The 18,697-nt window shown below is 34.8% G+C and overlaps 1 protein-coding gene across 7 annotated transcripts in view; it reads left to right on the plus strand.

Moving 5' to 3' along the window:
• The first annotated feature begins 11,659 nt into the window (after positions 1-11,659).
• Trpm (transient receptor potential cation channel, subfamily M) overlaps positions 11,660-18,697 on the plus strand; it is a 274,621-nt gene continuing 267,583 nt past the window's right edge. For all 7 annotated transcript variants that reach the window (XM_076125470.1, XM_076125471.1, XM_076125474.1 and 4 more), the window contains exon 1: positions 11,660-11,991. In XM_076125470.1, the coding sequence (XP_075981585.1) occupies positions 11,902-11,991 (90 nt within the window). In that variant the 5' untranslated portion in view covers positions 11,660-11,901. The remainder of the gene's footprint in view (positions 11,992-18,697) is intronic.

The raw sequence follows: 18,697 nt of genomic DNA on the forward strand, positions 1-18,697 counted from the left end.
TTTATTGCTGTACTATTTAAAGTCACACGAAAGTAGTATGCTATCCTGTGAACAGCTTCTTAATATTTGTCAATAGATGGCGTAGTTTATTTTTTTAGTTATGATATTGAATAACAGATGTCGCTGCCCTACTGCGGTGGTAATAAATTATTCATGTATTATATATATTTGCTTTGTTCGATGTTGAAACTAAAATGTGGAAAACAGTTTTAGTGAATTAATTCTATGATAAACTTTGGTTTTCCACAAGATCCTTCAAAGTATATAAGCATCGAATGTGGTAGATAATTTAATTTTAAACATGAATTGTTAATTACCATCCTAACTTTTAAACTCTCGCGTTGCATGTTTAATGTATAATAGAATACGGGAATTAACGCGACAGCCTGTGACCACGGCGAGTGCAACCTGCGCCGAAACGTTAGGCATTTTAAGGTAAAAAGCGTGTTCGCGTTAATTACCGTATTCTATTATAAATTACCATCCTTTTACTAATGAATTATTACATCGAGATGATCAAAGGATATAATTATCTTATGTCTATATGATTACTTACGAACTACTTTGTATGTTCAATGACCCTATTTCTTAAAAGGATTGGTGAAACACTTCCTGAATATTCAAGCGAAAAGAGAAAATCTGAGAATTAAAAATAGCTTAATGGACAACTACTAGTTAACTTATAAAAAAATAAATGGACAAAAGCGATTGAAAGTTGTTTAATGAGCAAGATAAAATCTTGTTTCAGACTAAAATAATGCCTCGAGAGAAAAGTTCTTTCATGAATATTAACTACTTTATCTTAGTTCATAATTTATTTCCTAATAAAACTGCAAACTATAGAAATCTATGATTTACCTAGCGTAAGACTGCAACAAAACTAAACGTACGGTAGCAAAATACATCATTTGAAACCTAAAGTTACTTGAATTTTTACTTTAAAATCTTAGTAAAGAGTCTTGTGTGGAAAGTTCGCGACAGAAAAATGTATACAAAATTGACGATTCCGAATTTCGAACATAAGTGACCCACAGGCTTTATGAAACTGACGATGGCCTGTTTGATACAACTAACTTTTAGGTTGTTCGGAAAGTCCTTTCGTTTTTTTTGTAGAAATGAAAGACAATTTCGAGTTTCGAGGATAATCCCAGACGTTCCAAGTTGTCATTAACTGTTAAATCATTAACCGACTTCAAATGGAGGAGGTTCTCAAATCAACCGTTTTTCATTTGGAAATACGGATAAATAATAATAAATTTAACCTATTAATGTCCCACTGCTGGGCAAGGGTCTCCTCCCGTAATGAGGATATACCAATTAATAATAATAATCTAGATAAATCTTGCACGCCAAGGCTCTCTATTACTATTATAATAAATATTAAATTTCCACAGGCTACGAAAATGATGGAATACAGGGTGCATAATACGTAATCTATTTTCATTATCACATGACACAGCCGCACCGCATTGTTTTCAATGAAAATTTGTCAATCCCTCGCCAGTATTGTGATGAATGTATAACCTTTTAGTCTATCTGTTTGATTACAGATTTTAATCAAACGTATTAACAGTAATTAATTCTATGAATAGAGTATTTGGTCGACATGTTAAATATAATTTGCAACTCGTTATCACAATATACTAGTACTAATACCAACTAGATATTTAACAGCAGGAAATAATGTTCCTAATAAAATAAATTTGGGTTTTAAATAGACTTACTTGGTAAAGAAAAACAATTTCCAAACACTATCAACCTATCGAAAAGTTAATCACAAAAAAGTCTTTCAGCGCCTCTAGCGTATTTTAACAGAACTATATTTTGACAAGTAACATTATCAACTGTCTATCTCTCGTTACAGGACAGAACAGTAGTGCGATTCTCTACTATCAATGCTGTAAAATCGCGAGATTTTGACATTTAAAACATACTACAAAAAATTGTTCCCACGGAGCCCGCTAGAGGCGCTGATTAGATTTTGCATACAATTTCCGAAATCTACCCAGTTATCGATAGCCTTTAGTAGTAGAGAATCGCGCTAACAGTTCACAAATCTCTTTCAACCGTGTTATGTGTTACAATATTATAATATTACTATGTTTTCCTCGTACAGTAATAAACTAATAATTATAATAGGCCACTTGTATGTGCCGTGATAAGGACAGTCAATTGGTTACACGAGTAAAGACAAAGTTTTATAAAATATTGAGTGCTCTTTGAATGTCATAGCGCTATCTTTGATTATAGCTTTAGATTTACAACATGTACTTGTGGTATGCAACAGGGTGGCGGATCAACGAGCGCGAACTAAAATATTGCCAACAACACTCCAGGAAGCCTGCAGCAACTTGAAAAAGCTTCTGACGTTCTGGGAGGAACTAGGATGGCTGGAGTGAGGGTGAATCAATGCAAGAGGGTAGCTACACGCACAAAGGCCCAATCTGGAGGCTAAGTGCGGAAAAAGCCCAGACAACCTAACCTAACCTATAGCTTTAGATTATTTATCTATTATAGCTTAACTATATCAGTCCAGCCTTTCTTCCAAACTATGTTGGAATCGGCTTCCAGACTCACCGGATGCAACTGGTTACCAGTATTTTACATGAAGCGACGGCCTATGGGACCGCCACAACCCAGTTACTTGGGTTATAATACGATACCCTTCGGTCTTCGTCAGACTTTCAAGCTTCTGACTACTGTTAACGACTGTGAAAGATCTTTGAAAATGACAGCTGGGACCCACAATTTAACGTGCCTTTCGAAACACGGAGGAACTCGATAAGTGTGAGATGGTCACCCAACCACAGAACAGCCTCGACAAGCGTGGCTTAAGCTCAGAGATCGATCGATTGAAAGGGTTTTTTACTAGCCTGTTTTTGTGTCCCACTGCTGACAAGGGTCTCCTTCCAAAAGGGGAGTGATGCACGGCTAGAATAAATTAAAGTTACTTTAATAAGAACCTGGATAATAATCTATACTAATCTATACTAATATTATAAAGCTGAAGAGTTTGTTTGTTTGTTTGAACGCGCTAATCTCAGGAGCTACTGGACCGATTTGAAAAAATATTTTAGTGTTAGATAGCCCATTAATCGAGGTAGGCTATAGGCTATATATCATACGCTACGAACAATAGGAGCAGATTATCAGTAAAAAATGTTACAAAAATGGGGGAAATTTTGACCCACTGTCTCTTATGTGGCGCAAGCGAAGTTGCGCGAGTAGTGAATAGTGAATTATCAGTTATCAAAAAAGCCTTCTGTGACGTCATAGTAAAGTGTCAGTAGTACCACCATGACGTGTGTTATCACGACATGTGAATGACGGAACGGGGGCGAGCAGACAAAATTATGTTGGAGCTAAGTGATTCCTGTATATTTTAATGGAAAGCTTGACAAAATAACATTATATCTATGAATCTATGGCATAAGCGTGGTCCTTATAGCTGTTGTATATTAGGGTGTTTTTTCACTTGAAAGAAAATATTTGTGTGATCGAAATATTGTCAATACTTAAGCCCGTAAAAGTAAAGGGTTAAATATAATTTGTATATCCATTAACGCCAATATAATCATACTTTTAGCTTGACCTAGTGTTAAAGTTCTTTAAGCAGACCGAAGGCTTCTTCTTATTCTTCTTGTCGTATGATTAGTGGTCTTCCTAGTGTCAAAGTTCAAGTAGACTGAAGGCCTCTGACATGACTTAACGCCTGTTATCTTAATTGATAGCAACCGCGATCAATTTCGCTTGCGCTAAACTCAGTTTAGATACCTGTAAGAGGTCACCCATCTTTGGAAAGTCCGCGGTACAGTTGCTTTACATAAGGTTTGATTTCTATGTCAGCCTGAAATGGCTGCCGATCTGTTTCAGCTTCAGCGTCCAGCTTTCTGTTGATTGAAGCTATATGATGATTGATGTTGAAAGCTTATTTAATAAGCTCATCAACTTGAAAGCGATAAAAATGATCCTCCAGTGAGAGTTAAATCTCTACAGAGATTCGTACCAAGTGCAAGCCTATAAGTCTTATTTTGCTAAAACGTTTTAAAATCAAAGATATTACTACCATCATCATTATAGCTTTCGTAGCATTCTAAAAATTCATTTTATCTCTTATACTCGTATGTAAAAAAAACATCGAATAGTAATAATATACTTGTACTATTATTTATTCCAATATGTAAGGCTTGATACACTCATATTCGGTTCTTGAGAGAATGGGTCATAATTTTCTCCGTTTTTGTATATTTTTTTAATGGTACTTTGCTCCTTTTGGTCGTAGCGTGATGTTATATTTCTCAATAAAAAGGCTACAACACTAAAATATTTTGTCAATTCGCTACAGTAGTTCCTAAGATAAGCGCGTTCAACCAAACAAACTCTATAATTTTACAATATTAGTATACATGTGAATCTTCACTTTAAAAGCTTGGTCTTTATTCAATATTAAACGATACGCTAAAACAGCTGATTTTGAGAAACACATAGCAGCAAGATAATTTGCTTCGTATTGTAACTTGAGTCGGAAGTGAATACTAATACTAATATCACACACATTTCCATGAGAACTAGAAATATAACACTTTATTTTAATTGTTTTAGACTAAACAATTATGATGTGCTAATATTATAACGTAAGTAAGTTTGTTGCTGTTTTACTCAAAAACTGCTGACCCGATTGTGGTGAATTTTAGTACTGATGTACTAAGAGCAGTTTAATGACTTATGGCCGATTTCTGAGGAACATTTTGTATTCAAACTATCATGTTTATATGAGCTTAAAGGCTATTGAATAGATAAACTACCGCTAAATGTACTTCAGAAACCGGGGCAGATTGTCGAATAAACTATCCAATAGATAAAGTGACACCAAATGAATGATAACCACAGTATTCTCTTCTCCAGATATTACATACTTATTCTTTAGTGGGTAAACCGGGGCTAATTATTCATAGATTTTTTAAAAATATAGAGTTTTAAAAATATAACAATGCCTCAATTTTATATAGGTTCAAATCTCTATGTATTTTAAAAGGTCAGGATTGCGGTTCGATTCCCGGAATAAGTAACACAAAGAAAAAAATACTTGTCCGGGCTAATTATCATGTAAAGAACATTCTACAAGGTGAATTATTTTTATACATCTTTGCTGACACAGAAAAAAAAACAGAATAAAAACGACCGTACATTTTTAAACACGACTTAAACGTAATCTCAAACATAACCTCAATTTATAAATTCTAAGTAGTCGAGTGTAATTGAACAGAGGTCATTGACTTATTGACAATGTTGCATCATGCAACAGTTAAACAACAGTTTAATACATTGTTAACCCTTTCAATTAAGAACATGAAAGTTAAGACCCACGATTGTATTGGAGATTATGCATCAAAGTTATTTTTTATCTTGTACATAGGTACATTCTGTGTTTGGAAGGCACGTTAAATTGTGGGTCCCGGCTGTCATTTTTGAAGATCTTTGACAGTTGTTAACAGTAGTCAGAAGCTTGAAAGTTTGACAACTGTCTCACCGAAGGGTATCGTGTTATAACCCAGGTAACTGGATTGTGGAGGTCAGGTAGGCGGTCGCTCCGAAAAACACTGGTATCCAGCTGCATCCGGTGAGACTAGAAGCCGACTCCAACATAGTTTAGAATAAAGGCTAAGCCATATATAATACGTAACATCATGCCTTTTATATCTAAACATGCAAGCAGAGGTATATAAAATATACCCACGTTTTGCCTTCAGCAAATGTTAGTCCCATGTAATGGGGGCTGGTCTATTGCTATTTACCGGGCACATTTCCAAACTCCTACTATAGGAAATATACATACATACATAAATTACGTTACGCCTGTCATACCTGGGCTCAGGCAGAGGTGTATGAAGTCCATTCACGTTTCGCCATTAATAATGTTAGTCCCATTTTTTTTTAATAACCCATATCTGTCCCACTGCAGGGCAAGGGTCTCCTCCCAAACGAGGGGGAGGGTTAGGCCTTGAGTCCACCACGCTGGCCAAGTGCGGGTTGGGGACTTTGCATGCCCTCAATAAATGTATTAAACAAATTTTAGGCATGCAAGGTTTCCTCACGATGTTTTCCTTCACCGTTATTGTTGTTAGTCCCATGTAAAATTAAATTAGAATAGACCCGGGAATCGAACCCGAAACCTCTATATCTGCAGTCGGATAAACATACATTTTATCTCTAAGCTAAATCTCATAAAAGTAGTCTGGCATTCAAAATAACTTTCGCAGTTATAATAGGTAATAAGCATTGATGCTCTTAGTATGGAAATTAGGATCGTACCAAGTGGCGTTCCTTGGTCTCTGCTTACCCCTGTAGGAAAATATTATGTATGTAGGTATGTATGTATGTTCCAAGTTACTCAATGACGTCATACATTTCATTTTAATTCTTAGTATTACAGTAGTTTTAACATCAAGTATTTATAAACAACAATAAAAAACTAGCACTGCAACGTTTCATAGCTTTTCTAAACAAAGTAAAACCTCATTTAGATTAAAATTTTCCTCTTTTATTATAAACATAGTTACTTTACACTTAATACGTGCCACAGATAACATAGTCGTTATCTATGGATGCAAATTAGTTTACTTAGCGCAAAGACAACAGAATTATCTAGATTTGAAGGACGGATGAGTGTTTTTAGAGATTATACTTAAACAAAGTAGTTAGTTGGTTAGTTAGGATGATGACACGGCTAGCGTAGAGTTTGCAGGTAGAAGAGTTCTGCTGATTTAAATGATGTAGAAACTTGGTGCGAATTTCTATCACTAGTACCACTATTGGCACACAAACTCAGAAAATCAGGCTATGGATTCTACATGTCGCATTTCAAAAGTATGGATGTAGGTCCTAAGTCCTCAAATTTTATGAAAATACAGAATTTTTTGAACATCTGATCGCAGACTAAGCATATTTTTTACTTTTTTAACTGCAAGTTCGGCGCAGTGGTTAACATGGTCGCCTCGCCACAATAATAGTAGAACCGCGAGTGCGGGTTCGAATCCCACTCGGGTCAAATATTTGTGTAATGAGTTAGAGTATTTGTTTGATAAGTATGTATTCAGAAGTATGTTTATTAGTTATTTGGTTACCATGGTACATCAAACGACCGTGTGTCGAAAATTCGAAACATAATTGCAAAGTTCGCCAATAGTTATTTGGAATCAAATAATCCTGTAATGAAAATGGTTCTAAAAATCTGAATATAGGAACCTAGTTTAAAAAAAATCGTTTTGTAAATAGTTAGACACATGAACTTGGTCTAGATTGAATCGCATTCTTTCCTAGTCGTTTATTGATGATATAATAAACATGGCCGCGCACTGATTGACAACTTATTGATTGTTGTCTATATCGTGGGAGTTGTTTTATTGAACTTGTATCGAAATAAGTTTGATTCAAATATTTTACGTGGTTTTGAAAAAGTTTTTCATACTCTTACACAGCTGATTTTTACTATAGTAGAGTCCGCAATTTTATTAACCTTAAGTACCTTTAACAAGATGTTTGAAACGGTCAAAATTATATATTTCCGTTCCGTACCCTAATAGTGAATTAACATTAATTTTAACATTTTAATTCGCCTTTTTCGGAATATAAGTGGTGTGATTTTTCATTAAATATCCCAAAGCAACGTAATGACATGATTTTCCCAGACGAACAGTAACGTGAAAGGATATTTAGTAAAAATAGATGACTATTCTAATCACCTAAACACTAGCTTCTGCCCGCAACTTCATCCGCGTACCTAAATAGATTTCCTGGCGTAAAACATATACCTATATGGTAAACTAGATACTATTATCTATAAGTTATAAATTTCGTCTAAAATCTTAGTAATTTTCACATAAAGGGGTTGCACACATACATCCTCACAAAATTTTACTTATTATTTGTTGTATTCGCACATTTTTTTCATAAATATGGCCGCCATCTTGGCTCTATTTCATTGTCAGAGGCACAGGCATTCACACATTCAGCCAACTCCGTCTATTTCACTTGCTTACGTTTCTAATTTGTCAGATTTACGACACAGTTTCAATTCGCACGTAAAATTATGATGTCATATTGTGTACTTGAATTACTTTGTAATATGAAACTAAACGTGTGAAAGACATTTGAATAAACTTTGCGAAATTATGTGTCTGTGTGAAAATTATAAATACCTTTATTGCTTTTTGATTTAGCTTGACAAAGGAATATGTACACCTAGTATTTTTAAATATAATTTATTCTCTGATAATTGTTTTGTTACGAGAAATTTCACTGTTAAGCAGTCACTTTACACCCTTTATGCACCTAGACTGTATGAAAAAAAGTACTTTTCAGTCGTGGACGGTCACAGCAAGGCGTAGACCGCTTATGCGATTTTAGGTCGTTTTTCTATCCATTGTGGAGCATAAGCCTCCTCTTTTTATCGCTAGTCATCTCTGTCCTGTGCTACCTACATATATCAGGTTTTTAGGACCAACTTAACTAAGTCCTTAACCCATCTTATGCCCCTTGGACTCTCTGAATTTATGTCGTTCAGGCTGCCTCCTTTGCTCTGCGATCATCTTAAGCCATTTACAATGACAACAAACAATTTAATCAGACTTAAAAAACATTTTTTTGGCTAGGTAAAGTCGTTATTCGCTTGGTTTCTGCTAGTCAACACATCAAAGCAATTTGTCATTTTTTCTGTTCTGTTTCATCAAAATTTCCCCTCCAGTTTGGCTGTGCCCTTACACTCAGGCACGCTCAGTAAATGAGTGAGATAACCTAGATAATGAAACACTTGTATTATACCGCCTTCAGTGCTCATTATAATAATATTTATATTATCTAATCAGTAAAGTGAATCTTACTTTCTATTTCTTCAACAACACACTTAGGAGGAAAGCATTGGTAGGATTATGTTTATTATTACAAGCATATAGGCATTGTTCTGCTCTAACTTAGTGTCTGATGAAAGTATATTTTTTCAGTCAACGTCTTTATTTCAGTCAATTTATACTATTTTAATGAGTTATACACTCAAACCTTTTGCATGAATTATTATTTACTCTTTGTTTGTGAAGCATCACTACATTGTGAAGATCTGTTCATTTCATCGCTACATGTTATATAATAAAATCCCCTCTCTCTCCTGTCTGTACGCGATAATCTCAAAACCTACTAAAATGACTTCATGCAGTTTTTATCAATAGATAGAGCGAATCTCGAAGAAAATTTTAGTGCATAATTTGTGGAGGCTATTCCGATGTAATCAGGGCATAGCCGGGGTAGGGCACTACAGTAAGTCTCTCGCCACGGACGCACAGCTGCGACAGGCTGTTTTGTTGTGTTTCCCGAAGAAACAAATGTTATTCTTCTTCTTCTCCTTAAAGTAGTGTCCAACTCGTGAAGGTTGGCAATCAGCTCTGCATATTTCGTCTTATCCTTTGCCAGACGAAAGAGTTCAGCATCACTCCCTATGCCCGTCCATTCTCTGATGTTTCGCAGCCAGGATTTTTGCTTTTAAACGTCTTTATTGTACGGAATCAATGTGAGAATAATATAATGGTTACAATTGGTGCGACAGGCTTTTTACTTTTTAAATCAATTACGTAGTGAATAGTGATAGATTACGACTTGTTAATGTCTAGACAAACCCTCTTATTCATAAAAACATAAAAAAGTTATGAAAGGCTTATAAAGTGTTTTGTTTCTTTCACTCCTTAGCGAAATGTAAAAGAGAAAACATATTATAGTAGCTTTTTAACTAAAATAGGTTTATAGTGTGTTTATGAGAGGGAAAGAATACATAGGTACTATCTTTTCTCCCATACCCTAAAATAAACCCTTGAAAAGTCCAAGCTGCCGTATGTCGCGTGGTTTTAAAATAGACTTCCTGTACTAAATATAGCACGAGTAATCTCATATAACGCTGTGAAACGCGGTCAATGGTTCAAATTACTGTTGCCATAAGTGTCAAATATCTTTTACTTATAAAGCAGTTTCTAATTTTAGTAGGTAATTAACGGCTACTTTCATTTACTTATGAAACCTTAGGTATTAATTTAAATTGAGAAATATTGACAGCCGATAGTATAAACATTTGCTCCCCACATAAGTGGTAAGGTACTGAACATAATATACTTTTTGAAGTCAGGTGTGTATTGGAAATAATTGTTAATTATTTTAACAGTGTAGGAACACGTCTTATTGAAAGCATGCTTGTCTAATGCCCGATTTCTGAAGCACATTTAGCGGTAGTTTATTTATTCGAACTGTTTTTTCATATGAGTTTAAACGCTATTGAATAGGTAAACTACCGCTAAATGTACCTCAGAAACCGGGGGTAAGAGTTCTTTAAGACAGTTTTTGAAGAGCTACCAAGGACCTAGACTACAATCACACATGGTTAGCGCCTTAGCGGGTGTATCCCATGCCCAGCAATGGGACAATAATCTATTTTTATGTTATTATTAATACAGAAAGATAGACTTTTCCTCAGTTTCTGACATTACATTTAACGGTAGTTTATCTATTCAATAGCGTTAAACTTGATATAAAAAACGCAATTTAATAGATAAACTAACGCTAAATTTACTCAGAAATCGTTAATCGGTGGCTGTATAAAATATCAGTTATCTACAAATAACAGTTTTATTGTAATTTTTTTTTTCAAGATTTGACCCTCATAAAAAGCAGTGACATTTATAAGTCTAATTTTAAAAGGGGAGAAGAATAAAATGGGCAAAAAAAATGTCGTTAAAAAGAATAAAAGTATTTGTTTATTGTCTATGCTTATTCACTGTTCGCTGTATAAATGTCGGAAAGTAATTACCATAACAGGATACAATAATAAATATTATTAACTTCGAGGTTATATTAGGTCAAGTTATTATAATAATAGTAATATAGGTAAAGTACGGAGTATTATATAAGTTATGTGCGGAAATTTACTGATGACTATGACGATACATCTTTTAAATCGTTTTTAATTTATGGAGCCGGGAGTGCATGAGGGCTTAATGGGACAGGAGTCAATAAAAATATTTTATGCCAGTTTTCTTTACACATTTTGAATGTGAGCCATTTTTTTTTTACTCCATTCTTGAACTCTATATACGTAATCGTACTTTCAAGTACATACTAATTATGCGAACATCTCGAGTACTGCAGCGAAAGTCGCTCATTTTAATGCAGACATTTATTCCGCCTCGGAAACTGTTAGCATTTCAGGTCGCATAAAATAATTCATACGGAAATTCAAAGCGAAGGAGTTGTATTGTTCTACTCAGCTGGCTATTCATCGTGGTTGCCTCCGTGAGCAGTTCAACGCACGTACAATGTTTGTACAGGCCCTTAGCTCGCACGCCAACCAATTAACACTTCAATACACCGTCCCTTCATACTATTAATTGGAAATACAATAGCCGCTGTCCCGTGAAGGCGGGCCACGCTGTGACGTCATACTTTGCACTTTGTACCTAAAAACGTTTTTTAAACAAACGGTTCAAGTTCAATGATTTGAGTTTCGTTTCAAAGGTGTGGCTGCACTCGCTCTTTGTTTCGCTGGAGCCGGCGCCCGCCGCTAGAGGGCGCGCGCGTCGTGTGCCGCCAGCTGTGTTCACGCCGGTCCGGTGACCGCAGTCGCGGTCCGTCGCCGGGCGCACCAACACGTGGTCGATCCACGTCTCGTAAATCAAAAACTTTCTTACGTCAAATCAATGGATATAACCTAACACGCGCGTTTCGCAAATCAAAGTATAAAATGTGATTATGTTGTGTCGCGTCGAGATGGCTTGCTAATCACCTCATATTGTGTGTTAGTGACGTGTCGTGCTGTGCCAATGATGTGAATATTTTTTTTCTGTGCAGTGTTGTATAAAAAAAGGAGCTATGAGTATCCAAAAGTGTTTCTTGGATAACTCCAGCCGGATGATAAAGGCGATGTCCACCGCCAAGTCCAGTACCAGCGAAGTGAAAACGGTACGTCGAAATGTATTTTACAGTACTTTGGCATAGTAAGCGACCTTGTGAATAAAAGGAAAGCAGTATTTTAGGTTATTATTTAACAAAACATTTGTGTGAGGAAGTTGTTTTCATTATCGCAGTGGCAGGGTTGTCGTTCCGTGGTTATTTCATTTTGTTTGTGTGTAAATGTATCGTTGTTTAGAGATATTTGTGTCGTATTGTAGCGATGCGGGTTTATTTCTATTGCGTCATGAGAGTATCGTTTCCGTTCGTGCGTTAAATGCAGATGCAGTTTCATTTAACATAAATAAATGTAAATGAAACGATCTCTGTCAATGATTGCTCTGTATCGATAGTGACGTTATAGTGTCCCCGGTTAGTCGAATAACTCGACTATTATGAAACACTGGCCTTGTTAATGTCAACCACGTTATTAGCACATAAATTAACAGCTGATGGCTATACGTGTAAAGTAGTTTCCTATACATACTTATCTTTATATTTTACTGTAAACAATTATCAGCTTTGATAGTTCAATAAACGTATCGTTATTTTGCGATATATATTTTTTATAAAACTTGACATCGCAGAAAAATGAGAATCGACTAAGCAATCGATCAATCACTTTTTATTAGATCGGTTCATAAAAGTTGTTGCATTTGGTGTATCTCTGTTAAAATAATGAATTAGGTTTTTTATGGTTAGAATAACGTATTAGTATTCACGATAATGTTTAGAATTATTACTTGACAATGATATTTGCACACAAAGTGAATTCGTTTTGACTTAAACGCCTTCTTAAACAATACGTGGTCTACTATTCATATTCTTACGTTTGTAAGCAAATATGCCAATTACTTTGTTCAATGGTTTGTCACTTACCGCCTTACGTACATTCACTTAGTGAGAAAAGGACAAAAGGTTTACTGTTTACCTAAAAAACGGCTAATCGGCGTTTATCTAAGTTTAGATTATGTAGGAATAATCGACTAAGGCCATCAAACAAACGACTACTCGTGCGCCAGTGCAATTCTCCTCGAAAGTACAATTAGTTCTGTTCTAATTAGATTTTAACATGACCGAAGGTTTTCCATTAGGAAATTATTACGTTTTTTATTACTGCAACGAACTAATAACCGTTACTGATACAACAAAGGTAATTTGAATCTAGAATTTTGATTAATGAATCCTTGTGCGAAGTGGTACGGATTTAGTCGATTTTTAATCGATTATTTGTATTGTTAGTCGATTGTAAAGATGTAAAATCTTTCCTGACTGAGTGGAATTGTGTAGATTTGTTTAATTATACATGGTTCTAGTAATTATTGTGTGATTTATTCACGCCTTGAACATAATACTAGACTAATTAGAGACACTAGGTAATTGAAACGAATTGAACAGATTCATTGTATAGAATCCTGAAAAAGTCTCATCTTACAACCACTGTAAACGGTAATTTGCCATCACCAACGTTCCAATCATCGATTTTTAAAGATATATACGTTAAGAAAAAACTATAGTTTCTCTAGAGTATTAAAAAATAACGATTCTTTTTCTTGGAAAAGTAAAAGAAACCACATTGTAAAAGTTTTGGCGAATGAAAAGAGTGGCCGTGAGTTTCTCGCTAGCTCTTCTCATAAGGCTCTACCCCCTTTCCGAGCTAGTGGTAGATTCAGTAATTGTAACGACTATCATAAGTGTCAATATTTGACCTAAATTAATAAATGATTTGATTTTGATTTAGGTAGAGAAATGGCTATATTTTATTGCAAATTGGACAACCTCTAATTACCTGGTAAGGTAAGGAATCTTGACTGATGAAGAAAGTTTATTTAGCAGATAGGTTATCTGACATATACATTTAAGTTTTAAAAATAGCAGTAAGATTTGTATTAAAATTATCTGAAGGCTACATCAATGTCCCTCTAAGTTTACTCGTAATAATCCAACCGTGAATTTCTTTCGTACGTCATACAAAACGTTTTTTAACGACTAAATATAGATTGATATCCATGGCATGGTTTTATTAGATTTTTATTACTTGATGTATATTTTATGTTCAGTGTTGAAAGCAATGTATTATTGGTATTGCGAAAAAAGCGTGAAATAAAGTGGTTAAACCTCAAAGCTGATGTCATTCCTGCCTTTAACTCTAGCTAGCCAGTAATAAGTATAACAATAATTATATTCGGATTTTTACCCAACTTTGCACGACGAGGTGCCTTGTTTTAGAAAATTTTGTTCTGAAGGCAATTTTTTTCAGAACCAATCCGATGTTGAAACGATACTGGTTGACTACGGCTATTTGCTTTGAATTCTGTTTAAGAAAAATAAATTGTAACGAAAATCATTTTAAATTTTCGCGACGGTACCTTACCTAGTAATTTTCGGGTCCGGGAGTACAGTCTCTCCCGCCACTCAATCTATAATACGAAAATTGATTCTTTCTCAATACAGTTGTCACATCCCTTCTTGAGACGTGTTAAAAAGCGCTCTTTTATACTTCTATAAGTATATTTCTTTATGGTTTGTCCAAATTAGCCGAAGCGCTATCGGAAAGATTGACATCATTGGCCGTGTCTATAATGAGACTATTCAAATACCTATGGCCGTGACATTAGAAGAAGGAAATAGTGAAAAATGGCAAAGAAATGAAATCCAAGGCATACGTCACTGTGAGACCGACTACCCTTGTCATCGCGACCCGCCTGTCAGCCCTCCACGCTAAAAATACACCTTAGCCAAGATAAACCTAGGACAGTGTTTCTTAACTTGTGGCCCAGTGGACCCCAGTATATGTTAAACATTTTTTTTTATAGTTATATTCCAATAACTTCATAGAGAACTTTGTATGCAAGGTTCACGGCTGCTGGTGGTGTACATAATTCAGGATTTCGAACGAAGATCCGTTGCTGACTGACTGATCTGTGTTTTGCAGCTGACAGTTACCTGGAAATACATAGAATTTTAATTATAACAGATAAATCGACCATACTAAGATGTCGGATTGTAGCGTAATATTTTTTTTAAATTACAGACACAAGAAATTTGATGCATACATACATATCAACGTGTTTTTTCTATAAGCAGAGATAAAAGAACGCCACTTGGTACGATTCTTACAAACAATTAATTTAATAAATAAGTTCTAATTGTTAATTAATTAATGCTAGCAAGTAAACGCCGACTAATTTAGAAGCAAAGGATCGATTTTTTGGTTATTTTTGTGAGGGAACCTTGAAATTGTGCTCTATCCCAAAAAAATCCACGGTTTGGAAAAGGTTGAGAAACGCAGGTGAAAACCAAGACGTATGGACTAAGATTTATTACAGCCATTCGTGGATTGAACGTCAAATAAAGTGGGTAAATAAAACGCTATAATGCTAATAACAATACCTTTTGGTACATTCGTTATATTTTGACGGTCATGGAATCAGGCCGTTATTCATTGTAATGGCTTGTTTCGTATCATGCGATAAAAGGTACTGAATGTATTTTGAATATTGTTATGCCAATGTCATGTCTAATCTAACCGTTAAAATAGATCTTCGTGAACCAAATACTAAGTTCAATCTTTTTCCTCAGTCTGAACCCTGATTGGTCCCTGCTCCTTATTCCATATGACCAAATAATCCTGCCTTATCAAATTATCCGATTCCCTGGCCATATGCTTTAATACTATAGGACTCCAAGTTTTTACCTGCGCTAGAATTGAAGCATCTGTGCTGCAAGCAATACATCATACTCTACACATCTTGAATTCATAGATTTCTACTTTATTGTATGTTTTTGGAGTCTATGACATTCATAAAATCGCGCCCTTTTTCCATAGGGGTAGGCAGAGACTAAAGAACGTTATTTGGTACTTACAAACTTGCTTCATTCACATCCATACATCTTGTCATACACTGCCGTCGGTTACGAGTACTACGCACCTGATCTTTTTTCAAGACAGATACCATATCTGTCTATGATTCCAAGGCATAAAGATTATATTTTATTACAACATCACAAAACTTTCGTATCCCTTTTAACTTACTGTAGAGCAGTAGCTTGATTCTCTACTACTATCGACTACCGACAACCGGCTAGCTATCGAGAAATGTTACACGAAAATCTGTTTAGCGCCACTACCGGGCTTCGTAAGAACTATTTTGGCAGTACATTTTAAATGTCAAAGTCTCGATACTCGAACAGTACCGACAGTAGAGAATTGCACTACAGATAAGACGTTGACATCAAACCGGGCGTAGACTCGCAGTAATTATAATACGTAAATAATTATAATGAAGACAAATATAGACTGGCTGAGTTATTCTTGGAATATGACAACATTGAATACACTGCCTTTTGAGATGACCATATTTTATTATTATGAGTTTTTGTTAGCAAGATCTTTTGCATTTTCTATTCTAAATTACTAACTAAATATTGGTGAGTTCTATCCCAACTTGGACATTATTAACTCACATTTTATTATTTCAACGATATTGTTAATCTGACTAGCTTTCCCGCTGAATTACAGAGGTTAAAACTATCCTAAATCCTTTTCCGCAGCTCAAACTATCATTGTTCAAAATTTCATCCAAATCGTTGCAGTGGTTTAGACATAAGGTAAAGTCAGCCACAGCGTTTGACTAATCATAAATCTGGGCCTCTCGTTTTCAAAATTGGTTTTGTTAGCTTAGAATTAGAGCGACCTTGTCTACTGCCGACGATACTCGACGACTGGAAATCTAATAGAAAAAGACTTCGAAATAATACACCTAGAACATATGCGTTTCCCTCGTTTCTAACATATGTTATTGTAATGAGTAAAATTTCATCTCGTACATGTAAAAAAGCTTTTTATGGTAATTAAATCAATAACAAGTACACCATACTGTTAATAAAAAAACATGTATTTTGCGTGTGACTAATCTTGCGGCACGAGGCATTCACGTCTTAGTTAACTTAGTCAATGACTGTATTCTACTTACAATGCAAATTTATATGGTGAACTGACATGTTAGGACGGAGATAGTGTTATAGTTCGACAACTTGGTAAATAGCCTTGGCATGCACTATTTATTGAGATTATCTTGAATAATTTTGTGTTATTTCAAAGTAAAGTACCAGATTCATAAAAAAATATATGAATTTATGAAAGGCTTATAAAGAGTTTTGTTTCTTTCACTCCTTAGCGAAATGAAAAAGAGAAAACATATTGTAGTAGCTTTTTTACTAAAATAGGTTTAAAGTGTGTTTATGAATAAGAAAGCTAGTCTATAAAACAGGTCGCCCTCTCCTGTATAAGTCTGAGGTTCATTGATGTTGTTAATTATGAATTGTATACCGTTAAGAGCGCGGATTTTGTATACAAGGCTACTCTACTTAGTTATTGTTAAGTTATTAACAAAACGGCCCGCGTTTTTTCAAAATCAATTGAATAAGAATCGTAATAGAAAATAAAAAATATAATTTCTTAATAGCATTCAGCGTTTACGAATATTGCTATTGTGATAGTTCAGGCGCTCTATTAACGTCGCTGTTTACGACTTTACGAGGTTTTTAGTACTTACTAACTTACGTTTAATACTTTTTTCCGGGTTGGGTGGAATATTGAACGGTTAGAACAATAAATATGAGAAAATATAGCTTTTAACACGCGAATGAGCGATGTGGTACGCCTTTATTGCGCTTCGTCACCCCACAACATAATTCCAAGGGAATTATTTATTGAAATAGGTCTTAATTTATTTAAAAAAGGTGGTTTTCTTATGATCGGTTTCTGAGGCACATTTAGCGGTAGTCTATTCAAACTGTTTTTTTTTAATAAGTTTAAACGCTATTGAACATATAACTACTGACTAACGCTAAACATAGGTGCCTCAGAAACCGAGGGTTAGAGTGCTAATTAGCTTTTTATTACCGATTTATTAGTAACAGTTTACATAAACGTGGCGGCAGATAAAGAATCATTTTACTATCCAATTAAGCTCTTACTAAGAACCGCTATTGAAGTAAAATAGGTATTGAAAATATGATTTAAGTGAATTTTGAATTTTTGTATATATAATTTTTTAGTTATGCACATGCATACAAGAATAACGACAGTTGAAATTTGAAATCCTCCTTCTTTTTGAAGTCGTTTTAATAGTAAAACCAAGTGGTGAACAAATCTCATTTAAAATGTAGCACGTAGCATTAAAATTAGCAAAATTGAGTAATTAATATATTTCTACTATTTCCTAAAATAGACTAAAAAGATGAAGATAAATGTATCTAGTATTTCAGTATTATCCACGTGTCAGTTCTAGGCCAAATGTAATATGCGTTTCAAAGTGATCCGACATTCCATCAGTCAATCTTAACAACCAATGCTTTATGTAAATCATTATTTAATACATACACGCAATTCTAGGTTTTATTGTTGAATAGTTTCTATTAATTTAGGGTTGAAAATCCTTTGAATGGTTAACGATATTTCTAAGGTGGTTGCTTTTGTATGTGCAAAAGAATATCGACCTTAATGTTGTGTTTTCTTAGGTTGTTAAATCTATTTTGCTCTGTGTAGTGTCGTTGGATCAATGTATTGCATCTGTTGAAAGTTTAATAGCGCTTTTACTAGATGTCGTTACGATAGTTTTGAATTTATGTAATGGCTGTGAATAACGCATATTGCTAAATTGAATCTAATAATTCGGCAAAATTGTAGCTCCTCTGGGTCAGTAGACCAGTA

The sequence above is a fragment of the Anticarsia gemmatalis genome, chromosome 17 (genome assembly GCF_050436995.1).
Source record: "Anticarsia gemmatalis isolate Benzon Research Colony breed Stoneville strain chromosome 17, ilAntGemm2 primary, whole genome shotgun sequence".
Taxonomy (NCBI): domain Eukaryota; kingdom Metazoa; phylum Arthropoda; class Insecta; order Lepidoptera; family Erebidae; genus Anticarsia; species Anticarsia gemmatalis.